The 26394-nt window shown below is 43.6% G+C and overlaps 1 protein-coding gene across 1 annotated transcript; it reads right to left on the reverse strand.

The window, feature by feature from the left end:
* Positions 1 to 1527: 1527 nt before the first annotated feature.
* On the reverse strand, positions 1528 to 26394 carry LOC311131446 (vitamin D3 hydroxylase-associated protein-like). The gene is made up of 15 exons (XM_084164444.1): positions 26044 to 26394; positions 25608 to 25721; positions 24934 to 25074; positions 24478 to 24611; positions 23494 to 23700; positions 23155 to 23195; positions 22762 to 22886; positions 21861 to 21986; positions 10302 to 10399; positions 9162 to 9261; positions 7372 to 7415; positions 3434 to 3473; positions 3018 to 3126; positions 2618 to 2763; positions 1528 to 2232 (listed from the first exon to the last, which is right to left on the reverse strand). The coding sequence occupies exons 1-15, from the start codon at positions 26248 to 26250 to the stop codon at positions 2110 to 2112; spliced, it is 1755 nt and encodes a 584-aa protein (XP_084020570.1). The 5' UTR covers positions 26251 to 26394; the 3' UTR covers positions 1528 to 2109.

Genomic DNA, 26394 nt, shown 5'->3' on the forward strand with positions numbered 1-26394 from the left:
AACATATATGATTTCATATTCAATAATGGTATAGCAAAGAGAATATGAATGCACCAATGTGATGGAAAACAAAAGACATCGTCCCCTAATGATCTCCCATCCCAGGAGAGCTAAAAAAAAAATGTAAACTTATGCAAAAACGAAACGGAAACACATATTTACAATACTTGGGGGGTAATCACAATACGCGTCGGCCGTGGCGCGCTGGCCATGCCGATGGAAGCGCTATGTGTCATTAGGTCCCCCCTATCTATTGCTGCTCTAAAGATATGTCCTGTTATTGAGGCGACGCAGTAATCACTCACAGACACACACAGGGAAAATGATCTGTGCTCCTCATCTGTGGCACCAAGATGGAGAGAGGAGAGAAGAGTCCAAAAATGGTGAGAGGAGAGACAATGAGGGAAAATATGGAGAGAGAGAGAGAGAAGAGAGGAGGGCAAATATGGCACGGGGTAAAGGGGAGAGAAATAAAACGAGAAGGGAATATAGAAGAGAGGGGAAGGGAGAGAGTATAGATGGCTATGGGAAGAGGGGAAGCCAAGGTGGAAAGGGAGAGAGGTAGATGTAGGAGAGCTATGGCAGAAAGGGGCAAGAGAAAAGAGGTAGAGTTAGAGGTGAAGAAACAACACAGAGGAAGAGAGAGAGGACAACAGAAGAAGAACTCTAGAAGGGCTAAACATAAGAGATGCGGTAGCAGAAATACAGATGGGGGGGGGGGGGGGGGGTTCAATTGGGTTGAGATCTGGTGACAAACACACACACACACACACACTTAAATCCCCTATGCTCCTTTGAGACCCCTCTTTCAAAGTCACTGAGACGGGCATTTTTATACATGACCCCAAGCATGGATGGGTTGTTTTAATTGCTTAATTAACTCAGGAACCACACCGGTTTGGAAGCACCTGCTTTCAATATACTTTTTATCCCTCATTTACGCAAGTATTTCCTTTATTTTGGTAGCTACCTGTATACAGTAAACGCCATTTCATCATTAGACATGTCCTATATAATAGTCTGAGTAACCAAGACTGCATTCATTTTCCAGAGCGTCTGATGTTAGCAAGGCGCTAGCTAGTACCTCATAGCTTAATGGTAGAGGCAACACAATTTCTACCCCTTAATGTTGTTGTGCCTGTTCATGCTACATTGGCTGAGATAGAGGAATTGGAATGTTAGTGATTGACTGAGGAGAGTGACAGAGGCTGTTACTATTGTCCTGGGTTAATTCTCACAGCCCGCTAATGGACAAGGTCGCGATCGATGGTATTGGATGAAGAAACGACAGTCAACACATAACAATAATTCAGATTGCTGTCTTTGAGCATAAACTTTCCTTCTGTATTAAAATTGCAGCATGTATTGAAATGTACATGAATGACCATATTAGATCTCAGATATGCACTGCAATGTAATGCTTTTAGATGTCACGTTTGGTAGACACTTGACCTCAAGGGGAGAAATCCATGATAAATGTGCTCATTCCTAAACCATGCAGACACAAACGGCACTACATAGAGGGATACATTAACAAAGTTGTTTAATTTGAGATATGAAAAACACAGACATACTGTATATTCAGACTAATTTTCCTATATAATAATAAGTGCATATGTTGATTATAATTTACAAATACCAAGTAATTTCTTATTTCATTAGGATTTCCTTACTCTATTAGTGTGTTATTAATCGACTGAGGTAAACAGAATTTTCCAATTTTCTTGAGTGTGTAAGAAAATATTACTTCTTATTTATTTAATTCCTGATGTATCACTATTTGAGGTCAGGTGAAGTGTTAGCAGCCAAGGAACAGTCCTTCATGTTTCTCAGTGCACTTGGATCAGTCCTTCCGCCAACCTGCTTTCTGAGGACATTTAGGATTATTTGGGCCAGGGGACCCTATTCAAGTTACCTTGCAGCACAAGAATAATGTTATATTTTCCTTTTACTACTTCAACAATCCAGTAACTTTTTCTTATATTCATTATTTTAACTGCTTGATTGAACAGGTCCCTTTTACCATTCTTTCTGTCCATAGACTGAACTTCTCTCTCTCTTTCTCTCTCTCGCTCTCTCTACCTCTTAGTACATCCATCCATCTCTCTCTCATGTCTTCTTCTCTCTGAACAGCCTCTCCACCTCTCTCATGAAGCGCAGACAGAGCTCGTCCTGCCAGGGCAGGGCCACACACTGTACGGCCACCGGCAGCCCCTCTCCACCAGTCACCGCCTGTTAACACACACAAACAATAGTCAGTCCCAACCAAACGCATGTTGGCTATGGACCATATTCACAAATAATCTCAGTAGGAGTGCTGGTATAGGAACAGTTTTCCCTTTTAGAGCATAATAAATACAATTATATGGACGGGCTGATCCTAGATCAGCACTACTACTCCAAGATATTTTTTGAATATGGGCCCAGTGGCCTGAACTCCAACCCAGCAACCAGGACAGGCCTCTGCTTCCATCTACTGGTTACAAGTGGAACTACAGGCTAAGATTCACTGGCATGGACAGAATGGCCACTTCAAGTCAGGATGGCGGTAAGATGGAAATAGCTAAATATACTGTTAATATTTTAAGAGGAAAAATGTGCTTGTGACTGACTGTACCCTTCTGTAGAGCTTGTCCCAGAGGTCCCCATAGTTGCCCTTGTAGTGCCTGAGTTCCTCCTCATCCTCTGCTGTTACCGTGGAGACAGGGACCACCCCAGCAGGGAAGTTAAGGAGATTGTAGATAACGGTGTAGGACAGCGCACCTGAAGAGCGCGAGAGAGAGAGAAAGAGAAGGTGTGTGTGTTTGGGGGGGGGGGGGGGGGGTCTCAGTCAATAATCCATCCATCCCATAGTTCAATAAAGCAGGTAAATTCATCCCAATTCCAACTGGTGATTCTACTTTTTTTTTAATGATAATGACTGCAAAAAAAAACAAGTCTCATAAAATTCATGGAGTTAGTTAAATCTATATTACATTTGATAAGTTCAGATCAGAGAGGAGAGATGGGTACCGTACTGGTGAGTTTCCCAGGGTAGTTGTGGTTGTAGGCTGGACCAATCATGGGACAGAGCAGCACGTCCAGCTCACACCTTGTCCACTCCGCCATCACCTCATGCATGTAGTCCTTGGGACACAGACAGAGAACTACTGTACATTTCCCTCAGAGCACTGATTTCCACACAACATTCTCTTGAAGGTTTTTGTCAAATTGATCATAATTACTATCATGCTGCAAGCTTAGGCCAACAACCTAGTTGAACAACAATATAATATTGCCAATGACTGACATACAGTAATCCATTTTTCTGTATTACAACAAAAGACCAGATTAATGATCACATTTAAATAATAATTTACAGGATACGGTTTGTGCCTCCTCTCAGACCATCAGGAAACTCTTAGACATGGCACAACTTCAAAATGTCTAGTACCTCCACATCCGCATGCTGTCTCCACAGGTCTTGCACAGAGCTGGTGAAAAAGGAAGTGATGGAGTCATTAAGATTCTGCATTTCATACCATGGCATCGAAATATAATAAAAAAAGAGTCATTCCATGTCATTTCAGCAAGCCATGACACCCACCATCTCGGATTGTTCTGAAATCGTTTCTGTAGTTAGAAACAGATAAGATTACCATTGACTAAGACATGGGGAATCCAATAAAATGTGACCGACTGCCTCGATTTGGTCTTATGTAGCAACATTTGAAATGGTGTATTTTACATTGGATAAAAGTAGAGACTCAGAGCTAGAAAATTGTATATCACACACTGAAGTTGAGGAACAATGGGAAAGTAATACTGCTTTGAAAGTTGCTAAACTTGTAACACCACTTTTTAGAAAATGAAAATGGCCCTTGAATGTTTTGGTACACCTACTGGAGAGCTCTTCTTTGTCTACACCCATTCAGCATCGTTCACACCCTCTTAAGCCTTAACCCCACCCATCTCTTTAAGGATTCACATGTGAGGCCATGTGGTATACACACACTATATCAGATAAAATCTAAGTTTATTTGTCACAAGCACAGAATACAGAAGGTGTAAATGGTACAGTGAAGTGGTTACTTGCATAGTAGCAATATCAACAACAGAAAGTGTCCAGATAAAAATATTGTATAAATATTTAATTATTTGACGATGCTTACCCAACACTAAATTGATGGGTCATGTGAAGGAAATGCTATAACCACCCCACAGCCATATCTAGCTAAGTGGATAGGTCATTATTGTCTAGACATGCACACATGTTCATGAAATACATTAGATGGCCGTAATCACCCCCAGACACAGCTGGCTAATTTAATGGGTCATGTAATAATCCGGCCGAAGTGGAGTCTTTTGTTTAGACATGTAGCTAGCTAAACAATGAACTGGCATAATCCCAACTCATATTACTACCAATACAAACATTGTCATAGCTGTAGTATGAATCTGCAGGTAGCTAAAGCTAACAGGTACAACGTTAGCTAGCTAACATTAAGCTATAACAAGCAATGCAAATGAATTCTGATTCGAATAATATTACTACACAGATCATACACGTAACGTTAGCCAGCAAGCTAACGTTTGCTAGCTGACCAACAGTCCGCTTTAACTTGCTCTAGGGATATAATTATTGTTTGGATAACCTTATTTACAATTATGTACTGATTTTTACCATTAATTTTTTCACTCTTTATGCGATGCGCACTGCAGAGAATGCCGGAAAAAGAATTATCACTGAATTATCATAGTGAATTATTGTAATGTTTGTTTATGTGTCAATTAATCCCATAAGGGATGGGTTGCCAATTGGCGATTTGACACAAAAATACAATTTAATTAATTAATTCATTCATTCATTGCAATAAAACGACTTTGACAAAATTAGAAACGTATATCTGAAAATTTTTGCTAAACTCTTACCCGTATACATGGATGAACGCTTCACGGCAGACTGGAACCATTTAACTCCGCTTTGTTTGCAGCTACAGTCCCAGTCAAAAGTTTGGACACACCTACTCAATCAAGGGTTTTTCTTTATTTTTACTATTTTCTACATTGTAGAATAATAGTGAAGACATCAAAACTATGAAATAACGCAAATGGAATCATGTAGTAACCAAAAAAGTGTTAAACAAATCAAAATATATTCTTTATTTGAGATTCTTCAAATAGCCAACCTTTGCCTTGATGACAGCTTTGCACACTCTTGGCACTCTCAACCAGCTTCATGAGGTAGTCACCTGGAATGCATTTCAATTAACAGGTGTGCCTTGTTAAAAGTTAATTTGTGGAATTTCTTTCCTTCTTCGTTTGAGCCAATCAGTTCTGTTGTGACAAGGTATACAGAAGATGGTATTTTACCAAATAGGGCTAAGTCCATATTATGGCAAGAACAGCTCAAATAAGCAAAGAGAAACAACAGTCCATCATTACTTTAAGCCATGAAGGTCAGTCAATATGGAACATTTCAAGAACTTTGAACATTTCTTCAAGTGCAGTCGCAAAAACCATCAAGCGCTATGATGAAACTGGCTCTCATGAGGACCGCCACAGGAAAGGAAGACCCAGAGTTACCTCTGCTGCTGAGGATAAGTTCATTAGAGTTAACTGCACCTCAGATTGCAGACCAAATAAATGCTTCACAGAGTTCAAGTAACAGACACATCTCAACATCAACTGTTCAGAGGAGACTGCATGAATCAGGCCTTCATGGTCGAATTGCTGCACAGAAACCACTACTAAAGGACACCAATAAGAATAAGAGACTTGCTTGGGCCAAGAAACACAAGCAATGGACATTAGACCGGTGGAAATCTGTGCTTTGTGAGATTTTTGGTCCCAACCGCCGTGTCTTTGTGGGTGAATGGATGATCTTCGCATGTGTGGTTCCCACTGTGAAGCATGGAGGAGGAGGTGTGATGGTGTGCTTTGCTGGTGACACTTTCAGGGATTTATTTAGAATTCAAGGCACACTGATACAGCATGGCTACCACAGCATTCTGCAGCGATATGCCATCCCATCTGGTTTGTGCTTAGTGGGACTATCATTTGTTTTTCAACAGGACAATGACCCAAAACACACCTCCAGGCTGTGTAAGGGCTATTTGACCAAGGAGAGTGATGGAGTGCTGCATCAGATGACCTGGCTTCCACAATCACCCAACCTCAACCCAATTGAGATGGTTTGGGATGAGTTGGACCGCTGAGTGAAGGAAAAGCAGCCAACAAGTGCTCAGCATATGTGGGAACTCCTTCAAGACTGTTGGAAAAGCATTCCTCATGAAGCTGGTTGAGAGAATGCCAAGAGTGTGCAAAGCTGTCATCAAGGCAAAGGGTGGCTCCTTTGAAGAATCTCAAATATAAAATATATTTTGATTTGTTTAACCCTTTTTTGGTTACTACATGATTCCATATGTGTTATTTCATAGTTTTGATGTCTTCACTATTATTCTACAATGTAGAAAATAGTAAAAATAAAGAAAAACCCTTGAATGAGTAGGTGTGTCCAAACTTTTGACTGGTACTGTACATCTTCTTTGGCCAGCGTTGTGTCAAGTCACTCCGGTTCACACTGACCGTGGCGTGTGCAGAAAGTAGCCCATCACTTTTTCCAACTGATCTGTTGATAGCGCCTGCTAAATTCAGGGCATCAATGTTGTTGAGAAAAGTAGCAAAACTTTTGTAGTTCTCGATGATGGCTAACATTATATATCTTTCAAAAACAGCGCGGTAGAAAGGCCGGTCAACACATGCTGAAGAGCTCAGATTATAAACAGAAGCATGCTACATGGTAGACCAATCCAAACTCAACTCCGGGCATGTCCAGCCCATCCATTATCTCAGTCAATCATGGCTAGCGGGAAGGTTCCTGTCTTTTTCTGTGGCTAAACCAATTAGGCTCGTAATTTAACAAATTGTACTAATATTTATGGATGGAATAGAAGTTTGTTATTAAGGCACATGAAAGTTCACGTACAGAAGGCACTGCCCAAAAACACATTTTGATAAAAAACGTTCAAATGCCGTTCCTGTGAAGTAGTGACCTGCGACATATGTCTAGTTTCCTGAAACGAGTCAAAAATTATCAAAAGCCACCCACAGACCGCCCAAACCCCATGCTAATACCACCCCAACAACCAATATACAGTATCAGTTATCTATGTCTGACAAGTAGTATGGAGCTGCGGCGTGGAGTATTGCTTCTTCATCCTATGTAATGTATTCCCTGGGGTGGGATTGGCATTGGGTGTGGGGGGTCCGTGGGTGGCTTTTAATAATTGGATTGTTAGTAAGAATTATGGTCCAAATCGGATGTTAGGTATTATAGTTATTGATGATTATATGAACCCAATAGGAAGAATAGACATTGGTTCTTCTCACCTAACTCCACACAGGCTTTCCATAGAGGCACCTATGCGAGGAAACTGAAGGGAAAAAATAAGACCATTGACAAACATCGAAGTATCAGCCAAATACAACATTAGCAGTCTATAGTGGATATAAAAAGTATACACACCCCTGTTAAAATGCCAGGTTTTTGTGATGTAAAAGAATGAGACAAAGATAAATCATGCCAAAACTTTTTCCACTGTTAATGTGACCTATAATGTGAACAATTCAATTGAAAAACAAACAAATCTTCTAGGGGGGAAAATGAAAAATAAAAACCTTACAATAACCTGGTTGCATAAGTGTGCACACCCTCTTATAACTGGGGATGTGGCCGTGTTCAGAATTAACCAATCACATTCAAACTCATGTTAAATAGAAGTCATTACACACCTGCCAACATTTAAAGTGACTCTGACTAATCACAAATAAAGTTCAGCTGTTCTAGTAGGATTTTCCAGACATTTTCTTAGTTGCATCTCAGAGCAAAAGCCATGGTCCGCAGAGCGCTTCCAAAGCATCAGAGGGATCTCATTGTTGAAAGATATCAGTCAGGAGAAGGGTACAAAATAATTTCCAAAGCATTACATATACCATGGAACACAGTGAAGACAGTCATCATCAAGTGGAGAAAATATGGCACAACAGAGACATTACCAAGAACTGGACGTCCCTCCAAAATTTATGAAAAGACGAGAATAAAACTGGTCAGGGAGGCTTCCAAGAAGCCTACAGCAACATTAAAGGAACTGCAGGAATTTCTGGCAAGTACTGGCTGTGTGCTACATGTGACAACAATCTCCCGTATTCTTCATATGAATGGGCTATGGGGTAGGGTGGCAAGATGGAAGCCTTTTCTTACAAAGACAAACATCCAAGCCCGGCTGAAGTTTGCAAAAACAAATATCAAGTCCCCCAAAAGCACGTGGGAAAATGTGTTATGGTCTGATGAAACCAAGGTTGAACTTTTTGGCCATAATTCCAAAAGGTATGTTTGGCGCAAAAACAACACTGCACATCAACCAAAGAACACCATACCCACAGTGAAGCATGGTGGTGGCAGCATCATGCTTTGGGGCAGTTTTTCTTCAGTTGGAACCGGGGCTTTAGTCAGGGTGGAGGGAATTATGAACAGTTCCAAATACCAGGCAATTTTGGCACAAAACCTTCAGGCGTCCGTTAGAAAGCTGAAGAGGAAGTTCACCTTTCAGCACGACAACGACCCAAAGCACACATCCAAATCCACAAAAGCATGGCTTCACCAGAAGAAGATTAACGTTTTGAAATGGCCCAGCCAGAGCCCAGAACTGAATCCAATTGAACATCTCTGGGGTGATCTGAAGAGGGCTGTGCACAGGAGATGTCCTCGCAATCTGACAGATTTGGAGCGTTTTTGCAAAGAAGACTGCGCAAATATTGCCACGTCAAGATGTGCCATGCTAATAGACTCCTACCCAAAAAGACTGAGTGCTGTAATAAAATCAAAAGGTGCTTCAACAAAGTATTAGTTTAAGGGTGTGCACACTTATGCAACCAGGTTATTGTGAGTTTTCTATTTTTCTCCCTCAAAGATTTCAGTTAGTTTTTCAATTTAATTGTTCACGTTATATGTCACATTAAAGGTGGAAAAAGTTTGTCTCTGTCTCATTCTTTTACATCACAAAAACCTGGCATTTTAACAGGGATGTGTAGACTTTTTATATCCACTGTACATCACAAAACTCCACAGATACAGTTTTAACCTTCCCTTTCTGTATGCTGCAGATTTGGAGAGCACTCACTATGGGCTTGATCAGAATGGAGAGAATTTTCTTCACAGCGCGAGGTAGACCGTACGGAATAATCTGAACCCGCAGACACGGGTCGACAGGCCCTCCTTTCCTACAATATCAAATCAAAATGTTATTTGCCACATGCGCCGAATACAACAGGTGTAGACCTTACAGTGAAATGCTTACTTACAAGCCCTTAACCAACAATGCAGTTTTAAGAAAAAAAGTGTTAAGTTAAAAATGGATAAGTAAAAAAATAATTAAAGAGTAGCAGTAAAATAAAATAACAGTAGGGAGGCTATATACAGAGGGTACCGGTACAGAGTCAATATGCGGGGGCACCGGTTAGTCGAGGTAATTGAGGTAATATGTAGATGTGGGTAGAGTTAAAGTGACTATACATAGATAATAAACAGAGAGTAGCAGCAGCGTAAAAGAGGGGGTGGGGTGGGGGGGACAATGCAAATAGTCCGGGTAGCCATGATTAGCTGTTCAGGAATCTTATCGCTTGGGGGTAGAAGCTGTTAAGAATTATTTTGGACCTAGACTTGGCGCTCCGGTACCGCTTGCAGTGCGGCAGCAGAGAGAACAGTCTATGGCTAGGGTGGCTGGAGTCTTTGACCATTTTTAGGGCCTTCCTCTGACACCGCCTGCTATAGAGGTCCTGGATGGCAGGAAGCTTGGACCCAGTGATGTACTTGGCCGTACGCACTACCCTCTGTAGTGCCTTGCGGTCGGAGGCCGAGCAGTTGCCATACCAGGCAGTGATGCATCCAGTCAGGATGCTCTCAATGGTGCAGCTGTATAACTTTGAGGATCTGAGGACTCATGACAAATCTTTTCAGTCTCCTGAGGGGGAATAGGCTTTGTCGTACCCTCTTCACGACTGTGTTGGTGTGTTTGGACCAATAACACCAAACAACAAAGTTACTTTTATATTATTTTAGTGTGAATACTGGTTAGTTCTGGTTTAACTTGTTGAGATTACCAGGGTTGTGTTCATTAGGAACTAAACGGAAGAAAATTGACTGAAACAGGGAGGGACTACATTGACTCCAATAACAAATACTAATTTTCGCTTCGCATTTCAAAATGTTTTTCTGCGGTATGCCAAACTGAACACAACCCAGGGTGATTTGACTGACTCACAGGTTGCTGAGCAGGGTAGCACATCCATCGCCTAAAATACCCCGGACAACCAGCTCATGCATGGCATAGCTCAGCCTGGGGAGACTAAAGGGAACCAACTACAGAGAGTGAGAGGGGGATGAGAGGAGAGAGAGAGCAAGAGAGATAGATAAATACAATTTCATATCACTACAAAGGTATTAACATTCACATTATTTTGTTTCTGTCATTCGGCAGTCCAAGTAAAAGCCGTCTCTGATAAATACAAAAGTGTTCAACCAAGCTCTGGTCATATAGTGCCTTAATAAAATATTCATACCCCTTGACTTATTCCACATTATGTTGTGTTACAGCCTGAATTCAACATTTATTGAACTGATTATTTTCTCACAGTTATGGTCAAAAGTTCTGAGAATTCTGAGACACACAAATATTACTTTTCACGAAGTCTGCTGACTCAGTTTTTATGATGGTAATTTGCATATACTCCAGAATGTTATGAAGAGTGATCAGATGAATTGCAAAGTCCCTCTTTGCCATGAAAATGAACTTAATCCCCCAAAAACATTTCCACTGCATTTCAGCCCTGCCACAAAAGGACCAGCTATCATCATGTCAGTGATTCTCTCGTTAACACAGGTGAGAGTGTTGACGAGGACAAGGCTGGAGATCACTCGGTCATGCTGACTGAGTTAGAATAACAGACTGGAAGCTTTAAAAGGAGGGTGGTGCTTGAAATCATAGATCTTCCTCTGTTAACCATGGTTACCTACAAGGAAACATGTGCCGTCATCATTGCTTTGCACAAAAAGGGCTTCACAGGCAAGGATATTGCTGCTAGTAAGATTGCACCTAAAACAACCATTTATCGGATCATCAAGAACTTCAAGGAGAGAGATTAAATTGTTGTGAAGAAGGCTTCAGGGCGCCCAAGAAAGTCCAGCAAGCGCCAGGACCATCTCCTAAAGTTGATTCAGCTGCGGGATCGGGGCACCACCAGTGCAGAGCTTGCTCAGGAATGGCAGCAGGCAGGTGTGAGTGCATCTGCACGCACAGTGAGGAGAATACTTTTTGGAGGATGGCCTGGTGTCAAGAAGGGCAGCGAGGAAGCCACTTCTCTCCAGGAAAAACATCAGGGGACAGACTGATATTCTGCAAAAGGTACAGGGATTGGACTGCTGAGGACTGGGGTAAAGTCATTTTCTCTGATGAATCCCCTTTCCGATTGTTTGGGGCATCTGGAAAAAAGCTTGTCCGGAGAAGACAAGGTGAGCGCTACCATCAGTCCTGTGTCATGCCAACAGTAAAGTATCCTGAGACCATTCATGTGTGGGGTTGCTTCTCAGCCAAGGGAGTGGGCTCACTCACAATTTTGCCTAAGAACACAGCCATGAATAAAGAATGGTACCAACACATCCTCCGAGAGCAACTTCTCCCAACCATCCAAGAACAGTTTGGTGACGAACAATGCCTTTTCCAGCATGATGGAGCACCTTGCCATAAGGCAAAAGTGATAACTAAGTGGCTTGGGGAACAAAACATCAACATTTTGGGTCCATGGCCAGGAAACTCCCTAGACCTTAATCCCATTGAGAACTTGTGGTCAATCCTCAAGAGGCGGGTTGACAAACAAAAACCCACAAATTCTGACAAACTCCAAGCATTGATTGGGCAAGAATGGGCAGTCATCAGTCAGGATGTGGCCCAGCAGTTAATTGACAGCATGCCAGGGCGGATTGCAGAGGTCATGAAAAAGAAGGGTCAACACTGCAAATATTGACTCTTTGCATAAACGTAATGTAATTGTCAATAAAAGCCTATGACACTTATGGAATGCTTGTAATTATACTTCAGTGTACCATAGTAACATCTGACAAAAATATCTAAAAACACTGAAGCATCAAACTTTGTGAAGACCAATACTTGTGTCATTCTCAAAACGTTTGACCATGACTGTACACACAATGCCTCATAATGACAAAGTGAAAACATATTTTTAGAAATGTTAGCAAATGTATTGAAAATGAAATATGGAAATATCTAATCTTACATACAGTGGGGGAAAAAAGTATTTAGTCAGCCACCAATTGTGCAAGTTCTCCCACTTAAAAAGATGAGAGAGGCCTGTAATTTTCATCATAGGTACACGTCAACTATGACAGACAAATTGAGGAAAAAAAATTCCAGAAAATCACATTGTAGGATTTTTTATGAATTTATTTGCAAATTATGGTGGAAAATAAGTATTTGGTCACCTACAAACAAGCAAGATTTCTGGCTCTCACAGACCTGTAACTTCTTCTTTAAGAGGCTCCTCTGTCCTCCACTCGTTACCTGTATTAATGGCACCTGTTTCAACTTGTTATCAGTATAAAAGACACCTGTCCACAACCTCAAACAGTCACACTCCAAACCTGGCTGGGAAGACTGCATCTGCAATCGGTAAGCAGCTTGGTTTGAAGAAATCAACTGTGGGAGCAATTATTAGGAAATGGAAGACTTACAAGACCACTGATAATCTCCCTCGATCTGGGGCTCCACGCAAGATCTCACCCTGTGGGGTCAAAATGATCACAAGAACGGTGAGCAAAAATCCCAGAACCACACGGGGAGACCTAGTGAATGACCTGCAGAGAGCTGGGACCAAAGTAACAAAGCCTACCATCAGTAACACACTACGCCGCCAGGGACTCAAATCCTGCAGTGCCAGACGTGTCCCCCTGCTTAAGCCAGTACATGTCCAGGCCCGTCTGAAGTTTGCTAGAGTGCATTTGGATGATCCAGAAGAGGATTGGGAGAATGTCATATGGTCAGATGAAACCAAAATATAACTTTTTGGTAAAAACTCAACTTGTCGTGTTTGGAGGACAAAGAATGCTGAGTTGCATCCAAAGAACACATTTACATTTTAGTCATTTAGCAGACGCTCTTATCCAGAGCGACTTACAGTTAGTGAGTGCATACATTATTTTATTTTTCATACTGGCCCCCCGTGGGAAATGAACCCACACCATGCTCTACCAACTGAGCTACATCCCTGCCGGCCATTCCCTCCCCTACCCTGGACGACGCAGGGCCAATAATGCGCCGCCCCATGGGTCTCCCGGTCGCGGCCGGCTACGACAGAGCCTGGATTTGAACCAGGATCTCTAGTGGCACAGCTAGCACTGCGATGCAGCTACTGTGAAGCATGGGGTTGGAAACATCATGCTTTGGGGCTGTTTTTCTGCAAAGGGACCAGGAACGACTGATCCGTGTAAAGGAAATAATGAATGGGGCCATGTATCGTGAGATTTTGAGTGAAAACCTCCTTCCATCAGCAAGGGCATTGAAGATGAAACGTGGCTGGGTCTTTCAGTATGACAATGATCCCAAACACACCGCCCGGGCAACGAAGGAGTGGCTTCGTAAGAAGCATTTCAAGGTCCTGGAGTGGCCTAGCCAGTCTCCAGATCTCAACCCCATAGAAAATCTTTGGAGGGAGTTGAAAGTCCGTGTTGCCCAGCGACAGCCCCAAAACATCACTGCTCTAGAGGAGATCTGCATGGAGGAATGGGCCAAAATACCAGCAACAGTGTGTGAAAACCTTGTGAAGACTTACAGAAAACGTTTGACCTGTGTCATTGCCAACAAAAGGGTATATAACAAAGTATTGAGAAACTTTTGTTATTGACCAAATACTTCTTTTCCACCATAATTTGCAAATAAATTCATAAAAAATCCTACAATGTGATTTTCTGGAAAAAAAATTCTCATTTTGTCTGTCATAGTTGACGTGTACCTATGATGAAAATTACAGGCCTCTCTCATCTTTTTAAGTGGGAGAACTTGCACAATTGGTGGCTGACTAAATACTTTTTTCCCCCACTGTAAGTATTCACACACAAATGTTAGAATCACGTTTTGCAGCAATTACAGCTGAGTCTTTCTGGGTAAGTCTCTAAGAGCTTTGCACACTTGGATTGTGCAATATTTGCACACTTGGATTGTGCAATATTTGCACATTATTCTTTAAAAACATTTTCAAGCTCTGTGAAGTTGGTTGTTGATCATTGCTAGACAGCCATTTTCAAGTCTTGCCATAGATTTTCTAGACGATTTCAGTCAAAACTGTAAGTGGGCCACTCAGGAACATTCAATGTGGTCTTGGTAAGAAACCAGTGTATATTTGGCCTTGTGTTTAAGGTTATTGTCCTGCTGAGAGGTAAATGTGTCTCCCAGTGTCTGTTGGAAAGCAGACTGAACCAGGTTTTGCTCTAGGATTTTGCCTGTGCTTAGCTCTATTCCGTTTATTTCTATCCTAAAAATAGGAAGGAGGCCTTTATCTTTGTAATGACTGGGTGTATTGATACACCATCCAAAGTGTAATTAATAACTTCACCATGCTCAAAAGGGATATGCTATGCATTTGAAAACCTTCCTAATCTTTGTGGTTGAATTTTATGGGATTATGTAGATGACAGAACTACATGAGTTTGTATTTTGAGTTTCGTGGTCACACATTGAGATTAGTGGTTGCAAGTACAATTCCCAAATATGTAATTTAATTTCTCAAACTTTTATCACAATGAGTGAAAGATTTGTTGAATCTTTAATTTTGAGTACATTCAATAAGACTTGCAAGCATAATTTCATTTCAGAATTATTACAAGTCCATTTACGACTATGAATATTCTGCTGTGAATAAAAACTACACCTGCAGATTTTGAATCTGCGCGCGCTCGGAGTTGTCACTGTTGTCACGTTACCAAGAGATTTGTAGAAAGAGACTCACAAGTAAAAATTTGATTTGACCTGCAATTTAAGGAAAAAACATCTTATTCTATATTTAAGGTAGATTTAAATAATTACTTTGCAACATTGAATATAGTATGCTCAGTAAGAATAACAAGGCCGTCAATAACAAGGCCGTCATTGTAAATAATAATTTGTTCTTCACTGACTTGCCTAGTTAAATAGAGGTAAAATAAAACAAAGTTTTAACTGCTGATTCATTTCTTTCCAACTCTCTTTCCCCTCCTTGCCTCTTGACCTCATCCTTTCCCAATCCCCTCCAACTCACAAGGCAGGCAATACGGTTGACCTCAACTTTATTAGAGGCTGCTCGGCTACTAATCTCACTGCAACCCCCCTCCAGGTCTCTGATCATTACTTTGTTTCCTTTTCTGTCTCCCTTTCCTCCAACCCTAACCACTCAGCCCCAGATGGTCATGTGCCGTGGCAATCTTCGCTCTCTCTCTCCCAGTACTCTCTCCTCTTCTAACCTATCATCTCTCCCTTCTGCTAAATCCTTCTCCCTCGTCTCCTGATTCTGCCTCTTCGATCCTACTCTCTTCCCTTTCCGCATCCTATGACTCGCACTGTCCCCTTTCCTCCCGGCCGGCTCGGCCCTCCCCTCCTGCTCTGTGGCTGAGTGACTCATTGCGAGCTTACTGAACAGGGCTGCGGGCAGCTGAATGAAAATGGAGGAAAACTAAACTTCCGGAGGACCCATCATCCTTTCACTCCCTCCTCTCTACCTTCTCTTCCTCTGTATCCGCTGCTAAAGCCACTTTCTACCACTCTAAATTTCAAGCTTCTGTCTCTAACCCTAGAAAACTATTTTCCACATTCTCCTCCCTCCTTAATCCTCCACCCCCTCCCTCTCTGCAGACCAGTTTGTCAACCACTTTGAAAAAAAGGTTGACGACATCCGCTACTCATTCACTCAGCCTATTGAGTCCACTGGTCTCACTCACACAGAACTACCCTACGCCTTGACCTCTTTCTCCCCTCTCTCTCCAGATGACATCCTGCAACTAGTGAGGTCTGGCCGCCCGAACAACCTGCCCGCTTGACCCCATCCCCTCTTCCAGACCATCTCTGGAGACCTTCTCCCATTCCTCACTTCCCTCATCAACTCATCCTATCCCCAGATTTCAAAATGGCCCGAGTTGCTCCCCTCCTCAAGAAACCAACACTCGACTCATCTGACGTCCAAAACTATAGACCTGTATCCCTTCTTTCTTTTCTTTCCATAACACTATCAACTTTCTCGTTATCTCTCTCAGAACGATCTACTTGACCCTAACCAGTCAGGCTTCAAGACGGGTCACTCAAACGAGACTGCTCTTCTTTGTGTCAGAGGCTCTCCGCACTGCCAAAGCTGACTCTCTCTCCTCATCCTCCTAGATCTGCTGCCTTCGACACAGTGAACCATTAGATCCTTTTCTCCACTCTCTCAGGGCTGGGCGTCTCAGGCTCTGCACACTCTTGGATCGCATCCTCTGCACACTCTTGGATCACAATATATGTTCTATACTTTGAATGTCGTGTTTTTCTCTAGCTGGAGGTAAGCAGGAGGTAAGCTTCTCATATGGTGTTGAGTAAAGCTTAACCATGTATTAGATCGTAGGTAGGTAGTTAGCTGTAGTTAGGTATTGTATTTATTATAGGTTAGTATTGTTGTTATTGTAGGTTTCCGTAGGTAATTGTAGGTTAGTATCGAAGCACGAGGCTAGCTAGCTAGCGGGTAGCTACTGGTATCGATTAGCAACGCTGGAGAGCTGTTTCCAATGTTAATGTAGTCCTAGCCAACGTTTAATTTTTGCTGCGTTATGCGTTATGAAAGGAACTAGACACGGACTTGAATTATCTGTTTAGTGTGCTAACACACTCTTGGCAGTTTGTTGTAACCAAGTATTGATGCTAAATTGTGTGTTAATGGATGCTAGCTTGCAAGTTAGCTACGGCGTCATAGCTAGGCATCGTGGGTTGTTGTGGGTAGTTACTGTGTCTTGGCAGTGCCGGCTGTAGCACGAAGCGAGCTACCTAGCCGTTTTTTCGAACAGAGTCAGAGTCAACACAATAGCCATTGTGTGCCGGGTGTAGCACGAAGCTAGCTAGCTAGCCGTTCTTCAAACAAAGTCAACACAGTGGCCATTGCTAGCTACCCAACACGACCAGCTAACTGTACGGTAGTAGCTAAATACAATATACTTGTCCTAGCTAGCCAACGTCTAATCATTGCTGCGTCATGAAAGGAACTTGACACAGACACAAATGATCTGTTTAGTGTGTTATCACACTATTGGTGGTTTGTTGTGACCAAGTGTTGGTGCTATACGGTGTGTTATTGTTATTGGATGCTAGCTTGCTAGTTAGCTATGGTGTCATAGTTGAATAAAGTGGGTTGAGTCTATTCCTTTAAACATTGAACCGTTGTGGTTCACAACAATTCTGATTTCTAAAGGTGGAAGTTGGGAGAGTTTTTGTTCGGGTGGTTCAGTGAAACAATTTTAGTTTCTGAGGTAGACGTTTTTGGTGAGGGAGGCCCTGCTCTCTCCGCTCCCAGATGCTTAGCTCATTTCATTCCGATCTCCTCTGCATTTTTGTAGCCATTTGCTACAGCCTGTCAACTATGCCTCTGCCTATCCCTGTTCTCTCCTCTCTGCACAGGCTACACAAACGCACCACACCGCGTGGCTGCTGCCTCTCTAACCTGGTGGTCCCTGCACGCACCACCCACGTGGAGTTCCAGGTCGCAGGCAGCCTCTGGAACTGCCGTTCTGCTGCCAACAAAGCTGACTTCATCCCAGCCTATGCCAACCTCCAGTCCCTCGACTTCCTGGCGCTGACGGAAACATGGATCACCACTGAAAACACTGCTACTCTTACTGCTCTCTCCTCGTCTGACCATGTGTTCTCGCATACCCCGAGAGCATCTGGTCAGAGGGGTGGTGGTACAGGAATCCTCATCTCTCCCAAGTGGACATTCTCAATTTTTCCCCTAACCCATCTGTCTATCTCCTCATTTGAATTCCATGCTGTCACAGTCACTAGCCCATTTAAGCTTAATATCCTTGTCATCTATCGCCCTCCAGGTTCCCTTGGAGAGTTCATCAATGAGCTTGACGCCTTGATAAGTTCCTTCCCTGAGGATGGCTCACCCCTCACAGTTTTGGGGGATTTCAACCTCCCTATGTCCACATTTGACTCATTTCTCTCTGCCTCCTTCTTTCCACTCCTCTCTTTTTTTTTTTTTTTTTTTTGGCATTTAGCAGACGCTCTTATCCAGAGCGACTTACAGGAGCAATTAGGGTTAAGTGCCTTGCTCAAGGGCACATCGACAGATTTTTCACCTAGTCGGCTCGGGGATTAGAACCAGCAACCTTTCGGTTACTGGCACAACGCTCTTACCCACTAAGCTTCCTGCCGCTCTTTTGACCTCACCCTCTCACCGTCCCCCCCTACTCACAAGGCAGGCAATACGCTTGACCTCATCTTCACTAGATGCTGCTCCTCTACTAATCTCACTGCAACTCCCCTCCATGTCTCCGACCACTACTTTGTTTCCTTTTCTCTCTCGCTCTCCTCCCACACTACTCACTCTGCCCCTACACAGATGGTAATGCGCCGCCGCAACCTTCGCTCTCTCTCTCCCACTACTCTATCCTCTTCCATCCTATCATCTCTTCCCTCTGCTCAATCCTTCTCCCTCCAATCTCCTGATTCTGCCTCCTCAACCCTCCTCTCCTCCCTTTCTGCATCCTTTGACTCTCTGTGTCCCCTATCCTCCCGGCCGGCTCGGTCCTCCCCTCCAGCTCCGTGGCTTGATGACTCATTGCGAGCTCACAGAACAGAGCTCCGGGCAGCGGAGCGGAAATGGAAGAAAACTAAACTCCCTGCCGACCTGGCATCTTTTCACTCCCTCCTCTCTACATTTTCTTCATCTGTTTCTGCTGCTAAGGCCACCTTCTACCACTCTAAATTCCAAGCATCTGCCTCTAACCCTAGGAAGCTCTTTGCCACATTTTCCTCCCTCCTGAATCCTCCCCCCCCCCCCCCCCCCCCCCTCCTCTCTCTCTGTGGATGACTTCGTCAACCACTTTGAAAAGAAGGTTGACGACATCCGATCCTCGTTTGTTAAGTCTAATGACACTGCTGGTCCTGCTCACACTGCCCTACCCTATGCTTTGACTTCTTTCTCCCCTCTCTCTCCAGATAAAATCCTGCGACTTGTGACTGCAGGCCGCCCAACAACCTGCCCGCTTGACCCCATCCCCTCCTCCCTTCTCCAGACCATCTCCGGTGACCTTCTCCCCTACCTCACCTCGCTGATCAACTCATCCTTGACCGCTGGCCATGTCCCTTCCGTCTTCAAGAGAGCGAGAGTTGCTCCCCTTCTCAAAAAACCAACACTCGACCCCACTGATGTCAACAACTACAGACCAGTATCCCTTCTTTCTTTTCTTTCCAAAACTATTGAGCGTGCCGTCTTTAGCCAACTCTCTTGCTATCTCTCTCAGAATGACCTTCTTGATCCAAACCAATCAGGTTTCAGGACTGGTCATTCAACTGAGACTGCTCTTCTCTGTGTCACGGAGACTCTCCGCACTGCTAAAGCTAACTCTCTCTCCTCTGCTCTTGTCCTTCTAGACCTGTCTGCTGCCTTTGATACTGTGAACCATCAGATCCTCCTCTCCACCCTCTCCGAGCTGGGCATCTCCGGCGCGGCTCACTCCTGGATTGCGTCCTACCTGACCGGTCGCTCCTACCAAGTGGCGTGGCGAGAAGCTGTCTCCGCACCACGTGCTCTCACCACTGGTGTCCCCCAGGGCTCAGTTCTAGGCCCTCTCCTTTTCTCCCTATACACCAAGTCACTTGGCTCTGTCATATCCTCACATGGCCTTTCATATCATTGCTACGCTGACGATACACAACTAATCTTCTCCTTTCCCCCTTCTGATAACCAGGTGGCGAATCGCATCTCTGCATGTCTGGCAGACATATCAGTATGGATGACGGATCACCACCTCAAGCTGAACCCTGGCAAGACGGAGCTGCTCTTCCTCCCGGGGAAGGACTGCCCGTTCCATGATCTCGCCATCACGGTTGACAACTCCGCTGTGTCCTCCTCCCAGAGTGCGAAGAGCCTAGGCGTGACCCTGGACAACACCCTGTCGTTCTCCGCCAACATCAAGGCGGTGACCCGCTCCTGCAGGTTCATGCTCTACAACATTCGGAGAGTACGACCCTGCCTTACACAGGAAGCGGCACAGGTCCTAATCCAGGCACTTGTCATCTCCCGTCTGGACTACTGCAACTCGCTGTTGGCTGGCCTCCCTGCCTGTGCCATTAAACCCCTACAACTCATCCAGAATGCCGCAGCCCGTCTGGTGTTCAACCTTCCCAAGTTCTCTCACGTCACCCCCCTCCTCCGCACACTCCACTGGCTTCCAGTTGAAGCTCGCATCCGCTACAAGACCATGGTGCTTGCCTATGGAGCAGTGAGGGGAACGGCACCTCTGTACCTTCAGGCTCTGATCAGTCCCTACACCCAAACGAGGGCATTGCGTTCATCCACCTCTGGCCTGCTGGCTCCCCTTCCTCTGCGGAAGCATAGCTCCCGCTCAGCCCAGTCAAAACTGTTCGCTGCTCTGGCACCCCAATGGTGGAACAAGCTCCCTCACGACGCCAGGACAGCGGAGTCACTCACCACCTTCCGGAGACATTTGAAACCCCACCTCTTTAAGGAATACCTGGGATAGGATAAAGTAATCCTTCTAACCCCCCCCCCCCCAAATTGTAAAGTGGTTATCCCACTGGCTATAGGGTGAACGCACCAATTTGTGAGTCGCTCTGGCTAAGAGCGTCTGCTAAATGACGTTAATGTGCCCTTGAGCAAGGCACTTAACCCTAATTGCTCCTGTAAGTCGCTCTGGATAAGAGCGTCTGCTAAATGACTAAAATGTAAAATGTAATGTAATGCATCCTACCTGGCAGCCGCTCCTACCTGGCAGGCCGCTCCTACCAGATGATGTGGAGAGGATCTGTGTCTGCACCACGTACTCTCACTACTGGTGTCCCCCCAGGGCTCGGTTCTAGGCCCTCTCCTCTTTTGCAAGAGTATTTTTGATTGACAGCAGTATATTCATAGTTGGAAATTGACTTTTTGAAAATAAATTATGCTTGCAAATCTTATTGAATGTATTAAAATGTCAAGTTACAAGTTTGCGACCATTGTTAAATCTTTCACACACCATTATACAAACATGCAAAATTAAATTACACATTTGCAAATCGTACTTGCAACCACCAATCTCAATGTGTGACCACGAAATTCAAAATACAAACTCACGTTGTTCTGTCATCATTATAATCCCATAGAATCTGTGTTTGAAATTCACTGCTCGACTGAGGGATATTACAGATAATTGTATGTGTGGGGTACATAGATGAGGTAGTCATTCAAAAATCATGTTAAACACTGAGTGCACACTGAGTGAGTCCATGCAACTTATGTGACTTGTTAAGCACATTTGTACTCCTGAACGTATTTAGGCTTTCCATAACAAAGAGGTTGTTGAAAACGTATTTACTCAAGATATTTCAGCTTTTAATTTTTTATGAAATTTGTAAACATTTCTAAAAACATAATTCCACTTTTGACATTATGGGGTAGTGTGTAGGCCAGTGACACAAAATCTCAATTTAATCCATTTTAAATTCAGTCTAACACAACAAAATGTGGAAAAAGTCAAGGGGTGTGAATACTTTTTGAAGGCAAAGTAGATCAGTCTGGAGCTGGGTGTTACTCACCGTGTGCCCTGCTCTCTCTAACAACGCCTTGGTCTCCCTCAGGGCTCGGCCCATGCTTGGAGAGGGCATGGCGTAGCCGTCGTTCTCATAGTACCCGATCCTCAGGGGCTTGGAACTCTGGTATACCTGGAGAACAGAGGAAGAACACAGTATTGATACATAGAGAAAGTAGATTGCCGGGGGCTTGAATGTGTATAGGTCCTTTCTGCATAATGTACCTTATCAATAGTATCAATATCGATAATATGATATTGATACTACTGTTTGATATCGATATGAGCAAGGCATATTGTAATATCTGTTTATTCTTCTTGTTAACCTACACTATTATGTAAAAAAGCATACGTGACTGTTCCTTCATGCACAAAACCCTCTCACAGACCTTCTCACGGGCTGTCAACTTATCATAATCCTACTTAAATTGCCTGCTGATGATCCATCAACAGTTCAAGGGCTTCTCATTGTATTCAAACTGGTTGAGTAGGTTAGGCTCCCAGAACATTCAGACCAGAACATTCCCAGAACATCAACAAGTAGCTGTCGACTTCACAGATCCGTGGAAGTAAACAGAAAAGTGAACATTCAGACAGTTGCAATGTTTTGTATAAAACCAATATGTATCGATATTATTTTAAAAATTGCAACTGATATCATTATAGATATTACATATGGGTGCCCATCACTAAATATAATAATAATGTATCTTTTATTTTTCTTCAGGGATTCCCATTGAACAATGATATGTATCCTATGAAAGGCTCCAGGATGAAGTTTCCTCTATGTACAGATCTAGGATCAGCTTCACCTCCCAAAATCCTAACCATTAGTGGGGGAAAAACAAAACTGACTCAAGATCAGCGTCTAGGGGCAACATCACCCTACTCCCTATGAGAGATCCCACCTGTTGGTTGAATGGGATCGGGGGAACAGTGGGGTCCAGTCTGAACATGTGGTCACAGAGCAGAGCCTGCATACAGAGAGCCAGGCTTTCCACATCCCTCGCCATGGGCCCAAGGGATGACAGCACTGGAACAAGAACACAAACAATTGGAGTCGTCATGACAGTGGAGAGTCAGTTGTTAAAAGCTAACAATAACATCTGTTACTATGTAATTACTAGCCCAGAGCTACCGTATGTAATGCATTTGATACCATTTCTAGATTTTCCACAGAAGCGCTCCGCTGCCTATTTTCTATCTGTATGTAGGCTTTATGACGGAGGGGTCAAGAAAACATTCACCAATTTATTTAGCTATACATGTGCAGGGTGGAAAGTTGTACGTTTGAGCCTTACCTGACTTTTGGCCCCGGCTACAGGAGCTAGCACCACGCGAACTGAATGAAAATAAAACAATAAAGATAGTCAGTCAATATCTAACCAAGCCAATCAGGTCAATGACACACACATCAGCATCACCACAGAATTATGCTTTTACGGGGGAAATAAATGTATTGTGATGTAATCTGGGAGTCTTGTGATTTAATCATTCTTGAACTGTGCTCAAGGTTATGAGCATTGTAAAAGATAACCTGTGAGGCCTAGTCACCATGAGACACACATATATACTGACACACTGACAGACATACCAAGAGTAACAAGACACACTGACAGACCCACTAACACCCCCCCCACCTCAGCCTGTTGGTTGTGGGCTTGAAGCCACAGATCCCACAGAAGGATGAAGGGATGCGGATACTGCCCCCGATGTCGGAGCCCATGCCCAGGACCGAGCCCCCTCCTCCGATCAGCGCTCCCTCCCCGCCCGATGAACCCCCGGACGTCTTCTGGGGGTTATGGGGATTCAGAGTCAGACCGTAGATGGGATTGCCGCAGTCGTAGCTGGATATGGGGACAAGAAAGAGATGTGGGTGAAAACACTGCTTGCTAAGAACATGAGACATGGTGTGACCAACCAGCTTTACTTTGGGTGTGCAGACTAGTCTGGTCATTGGACTTTGATGATGACTGTCTTCAAAGATTCCTCAATCACATTACTCAAGTCACAGCTCCTGCACTAAATTACATCACCTAATGTGGTGTGTGGCACGTTAAAGCCATTGTTACCCAGTCTATGTCAATGTATTGCTAGTGTATTATGTTCTTTCATCAATTGACATTGTATATGGTAGGCAAATTATATTCAGAATGTCATTTGTTGCATTCACAAGTCTAAACCCCCCCCCCCCCCCACAGCGGAGTCACTCACCACCTTCCGGAGACATTTGAAACCCCACCTCTTTAAGGAATACCTGGGATAGGATAAAGTAATCCTGCTACCCCCTCCACACACAGCGGAGTCGCTCACCACCTTCCGGAGACATTTGAAACCCCACCTCTTTAAGGAATACCTGGGATAGGATAAAGTAATCCTTCTACCCCCCCCCCCCCCCCCCCCCCCAAACAAAAAAAAAAAAAAAAAATTGTAAAGTGGTTATCCCACTGGCTATAGGGTGAATGCATCAATTTGTGAGACGCTCTGGTCTAGAGCGTCTGCTAAATGACGTAAATGTGCCCTTGAGCAAGGCACTTAACCCTAATTGCTCCTGTAAGTCGCTCTGGATAAGAGCGTCTGCTAAATGACTAAAATGTAAATGTAAATGTAAAACAACTATTTACTTTAGCAGGCCTTGGGGTACGTTGGTCTTGATGAAGGGAATGGCTCCTTGTCTCTTCAGCACTTCAACCAGCACACTGTCCACTGTGGCAGGCATGTCCAACTTACAGATCACGCCACACGTAGAGTCATAACCCTAAATACAAAAACAGGAAGATAAAAAATAAGTTAATAATTAATGTAAAAAATACTATTTCAGTAGACGTGCACATCTCTGAACCCAGAACCATGTTACCGGTAAGGCCTATGTCACGAGAGACTCAACTAGAAGTGCACAAACAAAGACACATGCCTACTATGGGGTGGTTTTCTGGACACAGATTAAGCCAATGTCCTGGGCTAACAAGCATACTCCATGGAGAAGGCCTAGGTTGAATCTGTGATTGGGAAACCCCTGCTGTATTTACAGGGGAAAATAACAATCAATGAAAGACACTGAAGTGACACCTAATCAACACCTTGTATCCCAAATTTTCCTTGATGCTGACAGGGACCCCATAAAGGAGACCATCCTTGTGAGAGCCAATATCCTCCAGCTGATCCCAACACTCCAGCAGGACCTCAGTGCAACAGTTCAGTCTCCTATTCACCTCCAATGCCTGTGGAAACACAGCATGGGAAAAAAATCAATGGGAGCGCTTGTAGATTGATAGGCCTAGTAGCCTGGTCCCAGATCAGTTTGTGTTGTCTTGCCAAATCCTATGGTCATTGTTACAACAAGAGCACAAACAGATCTGGGACCAGGTTAGATTGATTACCACGCCGGCACGCTCCACAATACATGTTGCCTATTATGTGATAGCCATTCAATGACTGATCATGTTGCATTCTTTTGTAAACAGCGCAGAAATGATCCAGGCATGTCATCATAAATGCATAGGCCTTTTCAGGGCTGTGTCGTCCGATTTAAATCCGTAAAAACAGTTAAAGTTTGCAGAAAACATTGCAGGAGTATGATATGACTGGTCAAAGATCACTGATTTTGGGCACAATCCCACAGTCACCAATGCTTGTAGTGAAAACAAAACACACAATAATGCAGTCCACAAAATTCCACAACATGCACATTACAAATAGCTGGTATAACCTACAGTATGTGATTGCTGGGGTTGTTGATTGGATTGTGTATTACCTTTTCCATGTATGAGTGGAACACAGCTTCTGGAGTTAGTGTTCTGTCCTTCAGTTGTTTGGACAGCTCAGCCAGTGACAGTGAGAGGATGAGAGAGGTGTCCGTTTCAGGGTGCTGACATGGGAGTCAAAGAGGGAAGAGTATGAACATTAGGTATACCACCAGATAATCTATCTAGCTACCCTCTCTGAAAATCAAAATTAAATGTCATGTTATCTCAATCAGTAAAGTAGGGTCCTCTGAATACACTTACTCTTTCACTTTATGCATGCATGACTAAGTGACAACTGGTTTGAACATAAAGTTGTTGTGATAGTATTGGGGTGGCTGTCTGCAAGCTCGAGTCACAGCTGTGTTTGACTGACTTATCAGCAGTGATGAATGTTCATTCGTTGAGGTTGTTAGCTAGCTTTTGCTAAACTAAAGTCAAACTTACAGATTTGTTGAACTGAAGGACAGCAAGCTCTGCTCGTTGCAGTGACGTTTCCCTTCGGGCTTTCGCCCTTTGAATTTTCTTCCACGACTGTTTGTGTCCGAACCATTTCAGCAAAAGCACCAAGGTAATTGCACCGCATGCAGTGGCTGTCAAAATCGTTGTCCAATTCGGCTCTGCCCAAAAAATTACTTGCTTATGGTTGTCCATAACGCTTTGAGACCCTTCTTTCTTTCTTTCTTTCTTTCTTTCTTTCTTTCTTTCTTTCTTTCTTTCTTTCTTTCTTTCTTTCTTTCCTCCTTCTCCTTGTCCTTCTCCTTCTTACTACTACTAATTGTACTGGTTCTTCTTCGT

The sequence above is a fragment of the Coregonus lavaretus genome (assembly GCF_964263955.1).
Source record: "Coregonus lavaretus genome assembly, chromosome: 6".
Lineage (NCBI taxonomy): Eukaryota > Metazoa > Chordata > Actinopteri > Salmoniformes > Salmonidae > Coregonus > Coregonus lavaretus.

Coding starts and splice junctions, on each gene's coding strand:
- LOC311131446 (XM_084164444.1), bottom strand. CDS start 26,250: ATGGACAACCATAAGCAAGTAATTTTTTGGGCAGAGCCGAATTGGACA. Junction 25,075..25,607: donor TCCACTCATACATGGAAAAG/GTAATACACAAT, acceptor GTGTTTCCACAG/GCATTGGAGGTGAATAGGAG. Junction 10,400..21,860: donor TAGAGAGAGCAGGGCACACG/GTGAGTAACACC, acceptor CACTCTCTGTAG/TTGGTTCCCTTTAGTCTCCC.